The 19,759-nt window shown below is 52.6% G+C and overlaps 2 protein-coding genes across 5 annotated transcripts in view; one reads left to right on the plus strand and one right to left on the minus strand.

The window, feature by feature from the left end:
* Nucleotides 1-1,288, plus strand: part of SIMC1 (SUMO interacting motifs containing 1) — a 38,342-nt gene extending 37,054 nt beyond the window's left edge. For both annotated transcript variants that reach the window (XM_038771427.1, XM_038771428.1), the window contains exon 10: nt 768-1,288. In XM_038771427.1, the coding sequence (XP_038627355.1) occupies nt 768-1,219 (452 nt within the window). In that variant the 3' untranslated portion in view covers nt 1,220-1,288. The remainder of the gene's footprint in view (nt 1-767) is intronic.
* Nucleotides 1,289-5,464: 4,176 nt separating this feature from the next.
* On the minus strand, nt 5,465-18,666 carry KIAA1191 (KIAA1191 ortholog). Of its 3 annotated transcripts, none has more exons than XM_038770982.1 (9): nt 18,490-18,666; nt 14,911-15,010; nt 14,532-14,620; nt 11,331-11,521; nt 10,024-10,150; nt 8,508-8,632; nt 6,954-7,060; nt 6,497-6,639; nt 5,465-5,701 (listed from the first exon to the last, which is right to left on the minus strand). In XM_038770982.1, exons 3-9 carry the CDS (start codon nt 14,557-14,559, stop codon nt 5,493-5,495), a joined length of 930 nt encoding a protein of 309 aa, XP_038626910.1. In that variant the 5' UTR covers nt 14,560-14,620; nt 14,911-15,010; nt 18,490-18,666; the 3' UTR covers nt 5,465-5,492. The 3 variants fall into 3 exon arrangements, with proteins under 3 accessions (XP_038626910.1, XP_038626911.1, XP_038626912.1); XM_038770983.1 differs by having other exon boundaries at nt 18,426-18,666; XM_038770984.1 differs by lacking the exon at nt 14,532-14,620.
* Between the last annotated feature and the right edge of the window lie 1,093 nt (nt 18,667-19,759).

The following is a 19,759-nucleotide window of genomic DNA, read 5'->3' on the forward strand; positions in this document are numbered from 1 at the left end:
TACGCAACAGTGGGCTCACAGTCTAGAAGGGGAAGACAGAGAAGAAAGCCAAACATACTAACAAAATCAAATAGATATTTACAAGTAAAATAGAGTAATAAATCTGTACAAACACATATACATATGTACAGGTGCTGTGGGGAAGGGAAGGAGGTAAGATGAGGGGATGGAGAGGGGGACGAGGGGGAGAGGAAGGAAGGGGCTCAGTCTGGGAAGGCCTCCTGGAGGAGGTGAGCGCTCAGTAGGGCCTTGAAGCATCCTGTTCATTCATTCATTCATTCAATCGTATTTATTGGGCACCTACTGTCTGTACTAAGCACTTGGGAACATGATAAGCGCTCAACAAATGCCAACATTATTATTAGTAATAATAATACTAGACTGTGAGCCCACTGTTGGGTAGGGACTGTCTCTATATGTTGCCAATTTGTACTTCCCAAGCGCTTAGTACAGTGCTCTGCACATAGTAAGCGCTCAATAAATACGATTGATGATGATGATGATGATTAGTAGTAGAAGACTGTGAGCCCCCCGTGGGGCAACCTGATCACCTTGTATCCCCCCCTCCCAGCGCTTAGGACAGTGCTTGGCACATAGGAAGCGCCTAACAAATGCCATTATCATCATTGTTGTTATCGGAATGGCTCGGTCCGGTGCCGTGAGGCGTCGGCGGGGGGCGCTGCTGCGCCCGCACGTTACGTCACACACGCGCGCGCGCGCACGCAGTACGTGCTGACGCCCTCCCCGCCCGTCCCGTGTCGTTGCAGGGCACTTACGCAGCTCGGTGACGGAGCGCAAGGACCTGCTCATCAAGAGGGCGCAGGCGCAGTCGCAGGCGGGCGACGACGTGACGCCGGAGGACGTGGAGCTGGGCCTGCACATCCTCCGCCAGCGCCTGCTGCACGTGCTGGGCGCCCCGCTGGCCCCGCCCCTCCAGCGCACCCTCCTCCTCCTCAGGCACCTCTTCCTCGCCCTCCTCCCCCCCCAGCCCCCAGCCTCCTCTCATTGGCTGCGCCCTGGCCCCGCCCCTCCTCTAGCCACGCCCCTGCAGCTCATACGCCCCGCCTTCTCATTGGCCGCGGCGCAGACCCCTAGTTCTCTCATTGGCCGCGGCGCAGACCCCTCGTTCTCTCATTGGCCGCGGCGCAGACCCCTCGTTCTCTCATTGGCCGCGGCGCAGACCCCTAGTTCTCTCATTGGCCGCGGCGCAGACCCCTAGTTGATATTGATGGGATTTGTTAAGCGCTTACTATGTGCAAAGCACTGTTCTAAGCGCTGGGGGGGATACAAGGTGATCAGGTGGTCCCATGGGGGGCTCACAGTCTTAATCCCTCATGTTACAGATGAGGGAACTGGGGCTCAGAGAAGTTAAGTGACTTGCCCAAGGTCACACAGCAGACATGTGGCAGAGCCGGGATTCGAACCCATGACCTCTGACTCCCAAGCCCGGGCTCTTTCCACTGAGCCACAATGATTGGCCGCGGCGCAGACCCCTAGTTCTCATTGGCCGAGGCGCAGACCCTGCCTTCTCTAATTGGCCGCGGCGCAGACCCCTCATTCTCTCATTGGCTGCGGCGCAGACCCCGCCTTCTCTCATTGGCTGCGGCGCAGACCCCACCTTCTCATTGGCTGCGGCACAGACCCCCTAATTCTCTCATTGGCCTCCCCAATGAGAGCAAATGGCCACCACCCCCACGTGCTCTCCCTTTCTCTCTCCCCAGTCTTCGAATTTGTATATTTTGTAATAAATAATTTATATTGTGAGGAGAGGGTGTAGTTTCCTCATTCCCTTAGCACAGTGCTTGGCCCATGGTAAGCACCTAACAAATACCATGATTATTATATTATAATTATATATCATATTTTAACATATGGCAATATACTATATTACATTATCATAATATAATAGTGACAACTACCGTTATTATATTATGATTATATATTTTAACATGCAGCATATTAATATGGCTATATCATATTTTTATGTTGATATATGGCAATATACCATACTATATTAAATAATATAATCGCGGCAAATACCATTATTATATTATAATTATATATTTTAGCGTACAGCATATTAATATGGCTATATCATATTTATACATTGATATATGGTAATATGCCATATATTAAATGATATAATCGTGACAATACCGTTATTATATTGTAATGATATATTTTAACATATCACATTGATAGGATTACATCATATTTACATATTGATATATGGTGAGATGCCATATTATATTAAATGATATAATCATGACAAATGCCATTATTAGATTATAATGATACATTTTATTAATATGCGGTATATTAATATAATGTATTATATAATTATAATATAATAATCATGGTATTTGTTAAGTGCTTACTATAGGCCAAGCACTGTTTTAAGCGCTGGGGTGGATACAAGGTAAGCAGGTCGTCCCACTGGGGGGTTACAGTCTTAGTCCCCATTTGACAGATGAGGGAACTGAGGCCCAGAGAAGCTAAGTGACTTGCCCGAAGTCATCCAGCTGACAAGTGGCGGGGGCAGGATTAGAACCCATGACCTCTGACTCCCAAGCCCGGGCTCTTTCCACTAAGCCATGCTGCTCACAAGCCCACCCTAGGGTGTCGGGGGCTGCCGGACAGGCCCTGGACCAGAGCGGAGTGGGCCGGGGGTATCCTTGCCTTAGGAACCTCCATTTTCCCCGGCCCCTTCCCCACCCCAAACATGCCCAGCCCTCCCCCGCAACCCCACCAAAAAGACACAATAAGGCGGGGTGGGAGACAGCCCCCACCCCAACTAAAAAGTCACCTGAGGAACGGGAAATCCAGTGATAATCAGAATTCATCAAGCGCTTACTCTGTGTCAAGCACTGGGGAGGCCCAACATCATCAACACTTTGCCCATCCCCACTCTGGGGGGGAAATGGACAACTCTGGCCTGTTGCGGTTGATTCCTCCCTCCTGGCTCTCAGACTGTGAAGCCCCTGTGGGACAAAAATGGTCTTTTTTACGGTATTTGTTAAGTGCTTATTTGGCCCAGGCCCTGAATTAAGCCCTGGAGTCAATACAAGCCAGTCGGGATGGACAAAGTCCACAAGGGACTAACGGTCTTAATCCTCATTTTACGGATGAGGGAACTGTGGCACAGAGACATAAAGTGACTTGCCCAAGGTTACGCAGCAGACAGGCTGGGATTAGAACCCAGGTCCTTCCAACTCCCAGGGCTTTATAATAATAATAATGATGGCTTTTGTTAAGGGTTTACTAAGTGCAAAGCACTGTTCTAAGCGCTGGGGAGGTTACAAGGTGATCAGGTTGTCCCATGGGGGGCTCACAGTCTTAATCCCCATTTTACAGATGAGGGAACTGTGGCACAGAGACGTAAAGTGACTTGCCCAAGGTTACGCAGCAGACAAGCTGGGATTAGAACCCAGGTCCTTCCAACTCCCAGGGCTTCATAATAATAATGATGATGGCATTTGTTAAGGGCTTACTATGTGCAAAGCACTGTTCTAAGCGCTGGGGAGGTTACAAGGTGATCAGGTTGTCCCATGGGGGGCTCACAGTCTTAATCCTCATTTTGCAGATGAGGGAACTGAGGCACACAGAAGCTAAGTGACTTGCCCAAGGTCACAGAGCAGACATGGGATTCGAACCCATGACCTCTGACTCCCAAGCCAGGGCTCTTTCCACTGAGCCACGCTGCTTCTCTGATTACAGTGAAGTATGGACTGGAGTGAGACAGGAGACGGGGAGGTCCGCGAGGAGGCTAATACAGTACGAGAGATGGGCTAGGATAAGTGCTTGGGGCAGCCTAAAGGGGAAAGGGTGGGTTAGAGCAATGCCCTGCCCACTGTAGGCCACACTCACCATCATCAATCGTATTTATTGAGCGCTTACTGTGTGCAGAGCACTGTACTAAGCGCTTGGGAAGTACAAGTTGGCTCCCTGGCTCCCAAGGGTCAGCTCTCCGGGGCGGGCGGCACGCTCCTGAGGACTGGATTCTCACCATGCCGGAATCGGGAAACGTGAAAAAGAACATCAGCAGCACATGGCAAACCACAAGGAAATGAATTCAACCGCCAAGCGCCGCTGAGGAAGAGCGGGGCGGACAATGCCAAAGGGCCAGTTTTCTCTCTCCCCCTCCCTGGTTTACAAACACGACGGACCAGCGCAAACTCCAGGCTTCTGCTAATAAATCCTTTCTCGTAACACACATCTCCCTCTGGGGTAGGGTCAGGGGCCAGAATGAGGACGCCGCCTAATCCCCACCCCGTCCCCCCGCACTCGTACCCACCTGATAAAATCCCCAGCCCCTCCCGAGCCGCGACCCCCTCAAATCCCACCTCCAAAAACCAACACTGAATTCACCTTCCCTGGGGGCGGTCTCAAACCGAAGCAAAGTTGCTTTAGTCCCCTCTAGACTTTGAGCTCGTGGTGGGCAGGGAATGCATCTGTTTTACTGTCATAGTATACTCTCCCACACGCTCAGTACAGTGCTCTGCACACAGTAAGCGCTCAATAAATACTACCGACGGTGTGACAGTCTGGGTTCAAACATGGTGGCAGGAGGCTACCCGTGGCCGCTGCCCCCACAGAAACTAAAAGGAGCAGGAGGAGACTCATGCCCCCCCGCCATGCTAAGCCATAGTAAGCACTTAACAAGTGCCATTATTATTCTCCCCAGACTCTCCCTGGTCCTCCTGTCTTCCTTGCTCCTCCTCCTCACTGTCCCTCCTGTTCCTCCTCCTCGCCTCTCCCTGCTTCCTAGCTTTAATTCTACTTGTTCTTTCGATTTTGCCGCCCGTCTACATGTCTTGTTGTCTGTCTCCCCCTTCTAGACTGTGAGCCCGCTGCTGGGTCGGGACCGTCTCTAGATGTTGCCGATTTGTACTTCCCAAGTGCTTAGTACAGTGCTCCGCACACAGTAAGCGCTCAATAAATACGGCTGAATGAATGAATCCACCCCCCAGGGTGACCACTGGCCCGCAACAGGGGCCAGTCCCCCACCCGGGTGTCCCCAGCCCCCCATTTTTTGGTGCCATTTGGGACAGCGAGCGCTGAAGGGTGGGCGGCAGGATGCTTGGCTCTATGGGCAGCTCCTGGTGCCCCCCTGGCAGTGGCTTCCGGCGGGAGGGGCCGGGGAGCGGGGTTCGAGGGGCGGCCGGAAACCCGTGGCATGCTACCATCAAGCAAGAGACTGTAGACATGCAAAGCCACCAGCGTCTAGTTGGGTTTAATGCTTTCCCGCCGCAGCAACGGCGGCAGCGATGACGGCGGCCTCGTTCTACGGATCCGCACCGGGCCACAGTCAAATGGGTTGGGGGGAGTGGGGAGGGGGTGGGAGACCGCGTTTCTTGGATTGACCTTTCCAGGGACTCCAGGACATGTGGGAGGGGGGTCGAGGCCGGCAGGGAGTTCCACTGGCAACGACAAAAGGGGGTCTGGGTACAGCCCCCCACCCCACAACCCGGGTGGGAGGGGAGAGGTGGTGCCTAAAACCCAGTGGGGGTGAGCACATTCAAGTCCCGCGGCTTCAGGTTGTGGGCCCTGGGAGCCGGTTTCTTCCCCTCCAGCGGGGGGATGTCCATCTTGGGGGGCTTCAGGGCGGCGGGTTCGTCTGCCAGGCGGGCGGCCTGGGCCCGCAGGAGCTCCATTGGGCTCGGCTTCTGGGCACCTCTGTACGACTGGACGGAAAAGCCACCTGAAGGGGCGGCGGGGGCGGGGGGGGGAGAAGAGGGCGTGAGGGTGGGCTGAAGGGGGGATATCGACAGTCTTTTAGACTGTGAGCCCACTGTTGGGTAGGGACTGTCTCTATATGTTGCCAGTTTGTACTTCCCAAGCGCTTAGTACAGTGCTCTGCACATAGTAAGCGCTCAATAAATACGATTGATGATGATGATGATATCGACCCCAATATACAGAAGCCACCGCTGTCCCGGGCAGGGGGGAAACAAGCCCATGGACTGTAAGCTCCTGGAGGCCAGGAAAGGGGGCAGTTCGCCTTAGGCACGCTGAGCGCCCAGCAGACACTCACTGTGTGCCGGGGCCTAGCAGAAACAGCCCGGGCCGCAGAAGACCTTGGCTCTAATCCTGGCTCTGCCACTTGCCTGCCATGGACAAGTCCCTTGACTTTTCAGAACCTCTGCTTTCTTATTTTGTAAAAGTGAGGTTCGTGCCCTGCTTTCCCTCCCCCTTCTTCTCTGAAGAAGAACTGTGGTCCCACAATAAAAATTGTCCCTGTTCCACATGGGGCTCACAGTTTCAATCCCCATTTTACAGACGAGGGAACTGGGGCATAGAAGTGACTTGCCCAAGGTCACGCAGCAGACATTTCCTGCCTGTGTTTGGACCAGTTGCCTTGGCGACCTGGGACGAGCCATCTAGGGCCGCGAGGCCCGGGCTTCAGAGAGAAACGATGCCGTGATCTGATCCGCGGCTTCCCCTCTCATGGCGGGGTGGTGGGAGGTGGGGTCGGGGGGCGTTCCCCAAACGATACCTGAATCTGACTTCTGGAGGGTCCTGGGGCCGAAGAGGCTCCACTTTTCAGAGGCGGCCCGATCCCGGTCGCCGGTCCCGGGATCCGTGGGGCCAAAGTCCGGGCCGGGCAGGGAGGTGGACGGTCCGTGGCTGAACCAGCCTCTGGAAGGAAGGAAGTGGGGGTGAATTCACTGCCGGCCCTGAGCAGCCACACGGGCCACGGAGGAACAGGAGCATCGGCAGGAGGGAAACCGGGGTCCCCTCAACCCCCAGGATCCCCCCGGGGCACTCCCCGGCGGGGCCTCGGCCCCAGGAAGTTGGCAGAACCAGGCCCGACCGGGCTCTGGGCAGACTAGTGACTCACTGTCCCAAAGGCCAACTCTGAAGCCAGACTTTCCACCCAGTGCCCCTCCTGCCCGGGCAAGGGGTTCAGCCCAAAGCTTGGACCGGGGCGAGATGGGGAGGGGGCTGCCCACCTGTTCTTCTGTCTGGGCGACGAGTGCGGGGTGCCGCTGGGGGTGGACTGGGCTGAGGAGGCCTGCTGCTCTTCTTTGGTCATCTCTCCGCTTTGCAGTTTTAGCTTCTGAAAGAAAAAGAAAAGGGGGGTCGGAAGAAAGAAAAAAGAAAGGGGGGCGGTTGGTTTTAAATCAATCAATCAATCAATCAATCATATTTATTGAGCGCTTACTATGTGCAGAGTACTGTACTAAGCGCTTGGGAAGTACAAATTGGCAACACATAGAGACAGTCCCTACCCAACAGTGGGCTCACAGTCTAAAAGGGGGAGACAGAGAACAGAACCAAACATACCAACAAAATAAAATAAATAGGATAGAAATGTACAAGTAAAATAGAGTAATAAATATGTACAACCATATATACATAGACCTTTAAACCTTTAAAGCTTAAAAAAAAAAAATTACAGTAAATTCGACATTCCTTATACCCAGAAGTAAAGAACCTTTCAAGCCCACAGATGGCAAGATTGGATGCTCTTTTGCTGGCCTTAAAATACTTTTAGGTCTGCCTGCCTGTAGTATATTCAAGGTACTTCTGGAGCATCTACTGGGTACAGGGCACTGTACTGAGCGTCTGGGAAAGCACAAGATCCAGCCTCTTGCCCCTGAGTAGATGTTATAGGAATCACCATGGGGTCACCCACCCCCCCCAAAAAAAGCTAGTGAGGAGGGCTTTGTGGGCAGGGAGAGTTGGGGTCGGTCGGTCTGTGCAGGACACGTGGCTAACTTTGTCTTGGTGGTCTCTGCCAACCTCAATGAGGGTCGGAAGCGGCCAGGACCGGTTGCCAGGAGAAGCTGGCACCCGAGCACCTGCCCCGAATTCCCTGAGTGGGGGCTGATATCGAGCCCGTCCTGAGGGCGAGGGTGCGTTCGTGAGCCGGGCATCCCGGGTGTGCCAGGGCTGAGGGCTTTAAGTGTGGGTGGGTCTCTCTGGCCGGGTGGCATTGACACAATCAGCGGGAAGGGGGCAAGATCAGTCTCTGGACAACCTTCTCTGAAGAGGGAAGCAGAGGTGACCCTTGGATGGGAGGGGAAAGGACCATTTAGGGTTGGGAACGGTGACCGGAGGGAGAGAGCTCTGCCCCAGAGGGAGATTGTAAACTCATCCTCTAGACTGAAGCTCATTATGGACAGAGAACGTGTCTGCTAATTTGGTTCATTTGGACTCTCCCAAGCCCTTAGTACAGTGCTCTGCACATCATAAGCACTCAGTACAACTGATTGATTGCTGGTCACCTCCTCTTTCACTCATGCTGAGCTCCCAACAATGATAGGAGCCCCGGAGCCAGAAATCTCAAGCCCAGATTGACAAGACCCAGGCGCTTCTGGCCAGAAAGACCGTCTACCCATATGGGAGGCAGGGGAGAGGCCTCTTTCCCGGTTTTATCCATTTTTTTTCCCCCTCCACTTCAAATCCACGTTGAATTTTGAGTTTGAGGTTTCCGGCGTTTCACTCCCGCTTTTGTCTTTGAGGGACGGGCCGGCGGCCCCGGATCAAGGGGCGAGACGTACGTGCACGGCTTCCGCCATCCTGTGGTACTTGGTCTCTTCAGTGGTGAGGCCCTTGTGCGGGGTGTAACCGGCATCCCTCAGCCCTGCCTGCTGCTCAAAACGCTGAATGCTCTCCTGCGTCTGCTCTGCAACCGGGAAGGGGGAGAAGAAAAGAAAAAGAAGAAAGAAGAAGAAAAGAAGGAAGAAGAAGAAGAAAGAAGCAGAAGAAAGATGGAAGGAGGAGAAGAAAGAGAGAGAGATGCTGACCCCAGAGGTGCCCGGGGCGAGAAGGGCAGTCCTGAGAGGATGGCAGGGGCGGCCTCTAAGGCTACTCTCCCTAGCAATGATCAGCCCCTCGCTACAAAACCCACAAGATGTGTTTATCAGGCCGCCCTGAAGCCCTTTTTAAAACAAAAAAACCAATTCCATAAGGCTTCGATGATGGCTTAGCTCACCATCAGGTAAATTCGTTGTGGGCAGGGAATGTGTCTGTTATATTGTACTCTCCCAAGAGCTTAGGACAGTGCTTTGCGCACAGTAAGAGCTCGATAAATACGACTGAATGAATCACAGGGCCGACGTGTCAGGGATCCTGACACCGAATGGAGACGCGTCAGTTGGCGGCCCGGGCCTAGCACCCTATTTCCGCCCTCAAACCAATCCATCGATCAATCAGGGTTGTTTACTGAATGCTTATTGTGTGCAGAGCCCTGTCCTAAGCGCTTGGGAGAATCCAGCACAGCAGAGTTTGCAGACAACTCCCTGCCCAGGATGAGCTTATGGTCATGTCTCTGTCTCACATTTTTACTGCCGCTTGCCTAATCCGAGCCATTCACTGGTCAGGCTCTTGGTGAGACATGGGGGCAGGAGAAGAAGGGGTCTGGTTTGGGTGCGGGACCCCCAGGCAGAGGGTGCAAGGAAAAGGTGAAATGACTTTTGGGGGACGCTCGCTGATTTCCTGAGGGTCGGGCTCTTGCCCCTCACAGGCAACAGACGACAAGAGTTCTCTGACTTTCGTCTCCAGATTGAGGAAAAGGAAAAAAAAAAACCACCCTGGGCATATCGAGAGGGCCGGGACTGGGCAAAACCACTGCCGGGACCCCTTCAGGTAAGCAGCGTGGCCTAGTGGGTAGAGCCCAGGCCGGGGATTCAGAAGGACCTAAATTCTAATCCCAGTTCCTCCACTTGCTGTCTGTATGATTTTGGGTGAGTCACTTCACTTCGCTGGTCCTCAGTTACTCATCTGTAAAATGGGGGTTAATGTGGACACTATCTGACCTTATTAACTGGTATCTACCCCAGTGCTCAGAACAGTGTCTGCCGCATAGTAAGCGCTCAACAGATACCATAAAAAATGAAAAATAAATCAGCACCCTTATTTGGGGGGAAAACTACGGCTAATTTCGACTGAGGCACTCCAAAGCTGAGAGATGGGACCCGTGAGTCACAGAACGGGGTGGGGAGAGGGTTGTATCCGAACTGCGGCAACTTCTGCCCCCGACCCACTGGGCCCCAAGAGACGTCAACGGGTTCTTACTTGTAATTAGGGAATTCATGATGACGTGGGTAGCCTTGGCCTTCACCACTGGAACCTTGCTCATGTTGTCGCTGGATGAGGAGTGGGTGAGGGTGGGCGAGAGCACAGCGGTCTCCCCTTCTTCAACCTGTGACAGAGAGGTGGGGAGAGGGGGTTGAGAAGGGAGAGGGACAGGGGTGTGACTGGGGTACAACGCTGACGCCTCCTCCCACCCAGAAGAGATCTCCGGGAGAGGTGTTAGCTGCCAGGGGAGTCAGGGAGGGCAACTGCTGTCCAAGACAGAGCCCGGGGACGGGCCGGCTCAAGAACGGCGTTTCTTGCTTTCGCCGCCCATCTTGACGCGGCAGACTATAAACGGATCCTGCTGATTGTCTTAGGCTTGAGCTGTGGATGTGCCCGTGTGTGGATGGAGAGCCATGCCAAAAGGAACTGCTCTTCTCTCGAGGCGGGCGGGGATCGATAGCAGGAAAAAAATCTACCACGAAATCTGACGCTACTTGAACCCAGGTCCGGGAATTAAACTAAAGCATCAAAAAACTTTTTCCTGCAAAACTTCAAGGATTCTAGGGCTCTTTTCAAACTTCTAAAAGAGCCAGTATGCTCCCTGTTTAAAGCTATCAGAGGCCAATGGCCAGTGGCCTCGAGACAAAATATCCCAGGCGTTCTGGAATGGGTAAAGCACCGTGCCATTTCTCAGCGAGTAAACAGAGCCCCGTTTCCACGTCTGGACTGCCCTGAAGCTGCCCAATGGAAGGCTTGGGGAGGGGATGGCTTCGGCCACAAGAAGAAAGACTGTGAACCCCACATGGGACAACCTGATCACTTTGTATCCCCCCCCAGCGCTTAGAATAGTGCTTTGCACATAGTAAGCGCTTAACAAATGCCAACATTGTTCTTGTTGTTTTAAGGCCTCTGCCCAGGATCGGTAAATCCACGGAAGCTCCCGCTCAGCTGGCAGCCCGATTCACGGACGTGCTTCCGTTCCCGGGATCAGACACGGAAGCTCGTCTCTCTTCGCCACCCCGGGTGTGAGGAGAAGGATCGGAGCGGGCATTTCCTACTCGACTCGAGACAGGCTGGGAGGGAGAAAGGGGCGCGGTTCTCTGCCTGGGTGTTTGTTGGGGGGCCGGCCCCCACCTCAAGGTCTGCCCTCTCCCCTCCCCTGCTCATCCCTCTTGAGCTCCCGGCATCTCCGCTGTCTCAGAGAGTCGCCCTCACGCCAGGCCCCGTCGCCCTGGCTACAATGGCAGCCCCCCGGGGGGGAGCCGGGCATCCGTCCATTGGTCGGGGGGGGGGGGGTGTCATACCTTGGACAGCTGCTGGTACTTGCGCTCCGGGATGACGGGTTCTTTCCACAGGACGTTGCTGCCCATGTCCGCTGGTGGAGGGGTCATCGGCGTGAGGTCCTCCAAGGCGTCGTCGTAGCTGAACGCCCGCCGATGCATTCCCACCGGGAGGGACATCTTCCCGGCTGGCCCGCCCTGGCTGGGCTCCAGAGCTGAGGATGGACACACCCGTCACCATCTCTCACTCTCTCTCGGGGAACTCGAACCCAGTGACCACCCTGGCCGGAAAGCGGGCATTAGGGAAACCGGAAGATGGTTTTGTCTCCCCAGGGATGGGTCCCTCTTACACGGTGAAAAGCGCTTCGGTAACACAATACACAACCTGAAGCTTGCCAGATTAGCGCTGCCCGGGAGGGGCCCTGATCCTGCCAGAGGCACGTTTTCGGGGCTATCAGAAGGCAAGGCTAGGGAAGCAGCATGGCCTAGTGGCTAGAGCTCGGGCCTGGGAGGTAGAAGGACCTGTGTTCTAATCCTGGTTCCGCCACTTGTCTGCTGTGTGACCTTGGGTAGGTCACTTCACTTCTCCGAGCCTCAGTTAACTCATCAGTAAAACGGGGATGAAGACTGGGTCAAGGACTGGGTCCAACCCAATCACCTTGTACCTACCCCCAGCACTTAGCACAGGGCATGGCACTTAATAAGAGCTTGACAAATGCCACCATTATTATTATTATAATATTATCGGAGCCTCGTTGGAGCATCAAGCTGGGCAGCTGGAGTCCCACAAGCCCTTGAGGTGGCTAGAGCAAGTCTCCAAAGGAGAAAGGTACTAAAATGCCTCACCATGTCGAATCCAGTTTTAGCTGTTCCCTGTAACCAGAGCCCGGGCTTGGGAGCCAGATGCCCTGGATTCTAACGCCTCCTCTTCCACCTGCCTGCTGTGCAACCTTGGGAAAGTTGTTAACTTCTCTGGCCCTCAACCTCCTCTTCAAACAACTGGGGACTGCCGGCCCTGGGTGGGACTGGGTCTGGGTCCGACCCGATTGACTTGCTTGGTGCAGCGAGTGGCGGAGAGCAAGCCCTTAATACCACAATTATTATAGTAAAATAGTCTTTCCTAGGTGCGTACCATGTTCAGAGCACCGTACTCAGTACGGGGAGAGAAAACCCAGCTGGGAATAGCAGAGACACCCCATCCCTTGGAAGCTTCACAATCTCAGAGTCTGTAGGAGAGCCAGACACACCAGGAACGATGAAATATTGACACACAACGGCGGCTTTGTTTTGGGGTGGGCCCTGGCCGAGAAGTGAGGACTTTGCCAATGCTGTCATACTTTCCTCTCCCAAGCACTTAGGACAGTGCTTAGCGTACAGGAGGCCCCCCGTGGATTCACCGAAGACATCTATGGGGCTTTTCTGGAGGTCGGGATCTGTGAATTGATGATCTCCCGACAATGGTGGCAATGGTGGTGAGGATGCAGTGAGAATGAGGTGGGGGGGTGGCACACAGCAAGCGCTCAATAAGTGATTAAATGAATGAATGGGCAGATATGAATGCATCCTCTACATGCTGCTGCGGCTGGGTCTGTTCTCGACAAAAAAAAAAAATCACCCTGGTTTTCTCATTTGTTGCTAACTACAATTTATTTTGCCCACCACCACCACTAGACGATCAACTCTAAGGGCAAGGACTGCGTCTTTCATTTTCTTCCCAGAAACACTACTGGTCACAGGTGCTCAATAAATAACGTTGATACTGGCAACGCAGGAGCTTCTTGAGGGCAGGACACGAGGCACCTGGTTGGCCCATATTGTATTTCTCAGGCACCTAGTATAGCCCACCGCACCAAGTGGGCGCTCAACAAATGCTACTAGAGAAGCAGCGTGGCTTAGTGGAAAGAGCCCGGGCTTGGGAGTCGGAGGTCGTGGGTTCTAATCCCGGCTCCGCCACTTGTCAGCTGTGTGACTTTGGGCCAGTCGCTTCACTTCTCTGTGCCTCAGCTCCCTCGTCTTTACAATGAGGATTAAGACTGAGAGCTCCACATGGGACAACCTGATTACCTTGTATCGACCCCAGAGCTTAGTACAGTGCCTGGAACATAGCAAATGCCTAACAAATGTCATAATTAGTATTATTACCACTAATCCGCTGCCTTAAAAGTGAGTTTACTGCCTTTCTGTTCCGTTTCTTGCTGGGGCCAGGGAAAGTCTCTAGCACGTATTTCCAAGTCGCTCCGGCCCTCGGGTCTAATTCTCGGCTTTTGGCAAGGCCAAACAAGCAACCCTACAAGTCAATTATTAGCCTGGTAGAAACCCAGGATTTGCCACAGTGGCGAATTTCAAAGCGAAACCAGCTAAAAAAGGCTCCAGCGAGTGAGAGAGCGACTTCTACTCTTCATGGGGACAGAAGCGAAGCCTCCTTCCCCCTGATTATTAGGGTGATGGGGGTTTGTTTTTGGGGAACGCTGACGAGATCTACTGGCTGGAGCTCATTTTGGGAGCGGTGGAATTCGCCCTGGAATATCAACTGGGAAATTCACCGCTTGCTCACTCCAGAGTGAGAAGCAGCGTGGCCTGGTGGATGAAGTCCAGGCCTGGGAGCCAGAGGATCTGGGTTTTAATCCTGGCTCCGCCGCTTGCTCGCTGTGTGACCTTGGGCAAGTTGCTTCACTTCTCTGTGCCTCAGTCCCCCCATCTGTGAGGCCTATGCAGGACAGGAACTGTGCCCAGCCTAATTTGCTTGTACCCATCCTAATTTGCTTATACTTGTTTAGTACAGTGCCTGGCACACAGTAAGCACTTTATACCATAATTATTATCATCATTATCCTCTGTGCCTCAGTTTTCTCTATTGCAAAAATAGAGATTCAATGTCCATTCTCCCCACTACTTGACTTTGGGGCAGGGACTGTGTCTGGAATAATTAACTTGCGTCTGTCCCAGCACTTGGAAGAGTACTTGACACCTAGTAAGCGTTTAGTTACCAATTAAAAAAGCAACAACAACAAAAAAAGTGGGGCATTAGAACAATGTCGCCTTACACTGCCAGTTCAAGAATCAACTGTTTTTACTCAAGCTCACATTCAATCGTATTTATTGAGAGCTTACTGTGCGCCGACCACTGTACTAAGCGCCTGGGAAAGTATAGAACGCAAACCCGATCCCTCCCCCTTGGTAAGCTGGACTGCAATAGGCACGATAAGTGGAAAGAATTCAGGTTACCGGGAACATCGGGCTCTCTCGATGCCATGAGAGCAGATTGTTGTGGTAGTGGTGGAGGTGAGAAATCCGGAGCTTTGATGCCCTGCCACCTGATAAGAAATGACACAGGGCATTTTCATCTGGGGGACTGACACTTCTATAAGTGAGGGGGATTTTTGTAGGTGCGTTGAATGGAGCACAGACATGCAAGGATCATGGATGAACGTGACACGGGATAAGCCGGCTCTCTTTGGCTGATTTTCCAAAAGCCTCCGACTTTTCATTACGCTCCCAGAAGGAGCATCCCCAACCACGTTATTCGCTAAAAAAAGGGACATCCCTGGGGGCGGGGAACACGCGACAAAACAACACAGAAAACGTCACATTGCCGGGCCCAGACCTGTGAAAGTTAGGCTGATCCAAAGAGGTGATCAAAAAAGCTCATTCTGCAGGCGACGCTGAATTGGCCAAGTTTCCCGACCGGACTCCATGCGGGGGCTCTGAAAGAAGGCAGAACAATCAATCAATCAATCAATCATATTTACTGAGCGCTTACTGTGTGCAGAGCACCGTACTAAGCACTTGGGAAGTACAAATTGGCAACATATAGAGACAATCCCTACCCAACATTGGGCTCACAGTCTAAAAGGGGGAGACAGAGAAAAAAAAAACCAAACATACTAACAAAATAAAATAAATAGAATAGATATGTACAAGTAAAATAAATAGAGTAATAAACATGTGCAAACATATATACACGTGCTGTGGAGAAGGGAAGGAGGTAAGATGAGGGGGATGGAGAGGGGGATGAGGGGGAGAGGAAGGAAGGGGCTCAGTCTGGGAAGGCCTCCTGGAGGAGGTGAGCTCTCAGCAGGGCCTTGAAGGGAGGAAGAGAGCTAGCTTGGCGGATGGGCAGAGGGACTGGGGGCATTCCAGGCCCGGGGGATGACGTGAGCCGGGGGTCGATGGTGGGCTGGGGTCGCAAAGTTGGAGCCAGCGCAGCCATGCACCCCCTCCTCCGGGCTAGGGTGGTTCCGGGGGGTGGGGGGCTGTTGGGAAGAAGTCGGTCTGGGGGGACGACGGCTGGATTCTCTACAATCCAGGCACCCTAAGGAAGGGCAGGTGAAGCAGAGGTCCCCCTCCACAACCTGTCCAGGTCTCTGCCCAGCTCCTCCCCCTGACCCCGACATACCCAGGTCCAGATGCCACCCCCACCCACCTCTAGCATCCCCTTCCCACCAATTCACAGACCCCAGCGTCCCTCACCGTATTCACTCATTCATTCATTCAGTCGTATTTACTGAGCGCTTACTGTGTGCAGAGCACTATACCAAGTGCTTGGGAAGTCCAAGTTGGCAACATATAGAGAGGTCCCTACCCAACGACGGGCTCACAGTCTAGAAGGGGGAGATGGACGACAAAACATGTAGACAGGTGTCAAAATCGTCAGAACACATAGAATTAAAGCTATAGACATACATACCAGCTGTCTCCTTCCTCTCTTTCCAAGCCCTTGTCTACCAATTCACACACATGACAGCCCCTCCAATACAAACACACACACACACACACACACACACACACACACACACACGCCATCCCTCTCCTCAAACACACACCCCGACCCTGCTTAAGGTTGAGCCCCATCCCCGTGTACACACACCGGTCATCCCCCTCTCCCTATATACGCTTAGTATATGCTTAGTACAGTGCTCTGCACACAGTAAGTGCTCAATAAATACGATTGACTGAATGAATAAAGACACCCCTCCAAACCAAACCCCTTCCCACTACTTCACACATACACACACACGACAAGATGTCCCCCACGCCCCAACACATACCCCTCCTCCAATTCACACCCATGACAGCCCTCCAATAGGCACACCCACCAGATCACCCACCCCCATAAATACATACCCACCCCCCTCCCCAATTCATACCCACAGGACAGCCAACAATCCCCCTTCCCCGACGTACCCCCACACAATACACCCATGGGGCCAGTCCCCCTCCTCACCAATCTGCACCCACACGACAGCCTTCCCCCTCCCCAGTACAGACCCCAGGCCTTCCCCCTATACATACACCCCTAAGCAATGGCCCCTCCCCAATTTGCACCCAAACTGCGGCCCGTCCAATACACTCACCGGGACGCTCCCCCTCCCCAATTTGCCTCCAGTCGACAGCCCTCCCCCTCACCAATACAGACCCCAGGCCTTCCCCATCACATTCACCCACCCCTCCCCAATTTTCCCCATCCACGGAAGCCCCTCCAACAGCCCCAGAGGGCCGGGCCGCCCCCTCCCCTCCGAGACTGTGAGCCCGTTGTGGGCAGGGATTGTCTCTATTGCTGTACTGTACTTTCCAAGTGCTTAGTCCAGTGCTCTACAAACAATAAGCGCTCAGTCAATGCGACTGAATGACTGACTGACTGAATGACTCCGGGCCCAGAGTGGGAAGAGGATAGTGGGGAAAGCCCAAGCGGGGCTCAATCTCCTCCGAGAAGCCTTCGAGCGCTTAGTCCAGTGCTCTGCACACAGTAAACGCTCAATGAGTGACTGACTGACTGAATACGGGCGGAGGATGGTGGGGAAAGCCCAAGGGAGGCTCAATCTCCTCTGAGAAGCCTTCGAGCGCTTAGTCCAGTGCTCTGCACACTATAAGCGCTCAGTGAATGCGACTGAATGAATACGGGCGGGCGGAGGATGGTGGGGAAAGTCCAAGGGAGGGTCAATCTCCTCCGAGAAGCCTTTGAGTGCTTAGTCCAGTGCTCTGCACACTGTAAGCGCTCAGTCAGTGCGACTGACTGAATGACTGACCGAATGACTGACTGAAGGAATGACTGAATGATTGAAAGAATGACTGACAGACGACTGACTAAATGGCTGGCTGAAGACTGACTGACTGAATGAATGACTGACTGAAGACTGACCGACTGACTGACTAAATGACTGGCTGAAGACTGACTGACTGACTGAATGAATGAAGACTGACCGACTGAATGAATGAATGACTGACCGAATGACTGACTGACTGAAGACGTACTGAATGAATGAATGAATGACTGGCTGGCTGAAGACTGACTGAATGATTGACCGACTGACTGACTGACTGAAGGAATGACTGACTGACTGACTAACAAATGACCACGACTGACTAAATGACTGACTGAATTAATGACTGACTGGCTGAAGACTGCCCGAATGACTGAAGACTGACTGAATGACTGACTGAAGACTGACTGAATGACTGACCGACTGACTGAAGACAATGACTGACCGACTGACTGAAGACTGAGTGACTGACAGTGACTGAAGGCCGACAATGACCGACCGACTGGCTGAATAAATGACTGGCTGATTGAAGACTGACCGACTGACTGAAGACTGACAATGACTGACTGACTGACCGACTGAATGAATGAATGAAGACTGACCGAATGACTGACTGAAGGAATGACTGAATGATTGACTGACTGACTGAAGTCGGACTGAATGAATGAATGACTGGCTGAAGACTGACTGAAGACTGACCGACTGAATGATTGACCGAATGACTGACTGACTGACTGAAGGAATGACTGAATGATTGACTAACGAATGACGACGACTGACTGAATGACTGACTGAATTAATGACTGACTGGCTGAAGACTGACTGAATGACTGACCGACTGACTGAAGACTGAGTGACTGACAGCGATTGAATGACTGAAGACTGACAATGACTGACTGAAGACTGAATGAATGACTGAAGACTGACAAACTGGCTGAATGAATGACTGGCTGACTGAAGACTGACCGGCTGACTGAAGACTGACTGACTGAATGAATGAATGATTGGCTGGCTGAAGACTGACCGACTGACTGAAGACTGACTGAATGAATGAATGACTGGCCGGCTGAAGACTGACCGACTGACTGAATGGAGTGAATGAGGGGCGCAGGGCGGAGTCCGTTGGGTGGCGGGCGTCCTACCCGGTGCTGAGCCCCGAGGCGGGCCGTCGGTCCGTCCGTCGGTCCGTCGGTCGGTCCGTCGGTCGGCCCTAACGGGGCAGGGCGGCACCGCGGCTCCGTCTGCGCTGAGGCGGCGGTCGGAGAAGCCCCATGGCGGCCGAGGAGCCCGCCCGGCCGCCCTCCTCAGCGCCGCCCTCCTCAGCGCCTTCTCTCTCCTCAGCCGGCCGCCGGCCCGCCCGCCCCGGAAACCTCGCGAGACCTCCGGGGGGCCAATGGGAGCGCCGGCCGCCCCGCGGGGCCTGCCGGGACATGTAGTTCCCGCCCGCCGCCGGAAGGCCGACGAGCGGCCCCACCTGACCCCTAGCGGGCCTGGGGAGGATCGCCGCTTCCCAGAATGCCAATCGCGGCCCTAGTCATTCATAATAATAATCATCATTCAGTCATATTTATTGAGCGCTTACTGGGTGCTCAATAATTATTATTAACAAAATAAAATAAATAGAATAGATATGTACAAGTAAATTAAATAAATAGGGTAATAAATATGTACAAACATATATACATAGATACAGGTGCTGTGGGGATCACCGGTCACCTTGTAGCCTCCCCAGCGCTTAGAACAGTGCTTTGCACCTAGTAAGCGCTTAATAAATGCCATTATTATTATTATTATTTTATATTATTATTATTTATATTACTTTTAGACTGTGAACCCACTTTTGGGTAGGGACTGTCTCTATCTGTTGCCAACTTGTACTTCCCAAGCGCTTAGTACAGTGCTCTGCACACAGTAAGCGCTCAATAAATACGATTGATGATGATGATGATTTATTTTATTTTGTTAATATGTTTGGTTTTGTTCTCTGTCTCCCCCTTCTAGACTGTGAGCCCACTGTTGGGTAGGGACTGTCTCTATATGTTGCCAACTTGTAATAATAATAATAATAATAATAATAATAATAACAATAATGGCATTTATTAAGTGCTTACTAGGCGCAAAGCACTGTTCTAAGCGCTGGGGTGGTTGCAAGGTGATCAGGTGATCCCCACAGCACCTGTATCTATGTATATATGTTTGTACATATTTATTACTCTATTTTACTTGTACATATCTATTTTATTTATTTTATTTTGTTAATATGTTTGGTTTTGTTCTCTGTCTCCCCCTTCTAGACTGTGAGCCCACTGGTGGGTAGGGACTGTCTCTATATGTTGCCAACTTGTAATAATAATAATAATAATAATGGCATTTATTAAGCGCTGACTAGGTGCAAAGCACTGTTCTAAGCGC

Source organism: Tachyglossus aculeatus, chromosome X2 (assembly GCF_015852505.1).
Source record: "Tachyglossus aculeatus isolate mTacAcu1 chromosome X2, mTacAcu1.pri, whole genome shotgun sequence".
Lineage (NCBI taxonomy): Eukaryota > Metazoa > Chordata > Mammalia > Monotremata > Tachyglossidae > Tachyglossus > Tachyglossus aculeatus.

Excerpts from the sequence above, each read along its gene's own strand:
- KIAA1191 (XM_038770982.1), bottom strand. The coding sequence starts at position 14,559 with ATGGCATCGAGAGAGCCCGATGTTCCCG. Across the intron at positions 10,151-11,330 it reads AGTACCAGCAGCTGTCCAAG|GTTGAAGAAGGGGAGACCGC; the intron begins GTATGACACCCC and ends TCTCTGTCACAG. Across the intron at positions 5,702-6,496 it reads CCTCCAGAAGTCAGATTCAG|GTGGCTTTTCCGTCCAGTCG; the intron begins GTATCGTTTGGG and ends CCGCCCCTTCAG.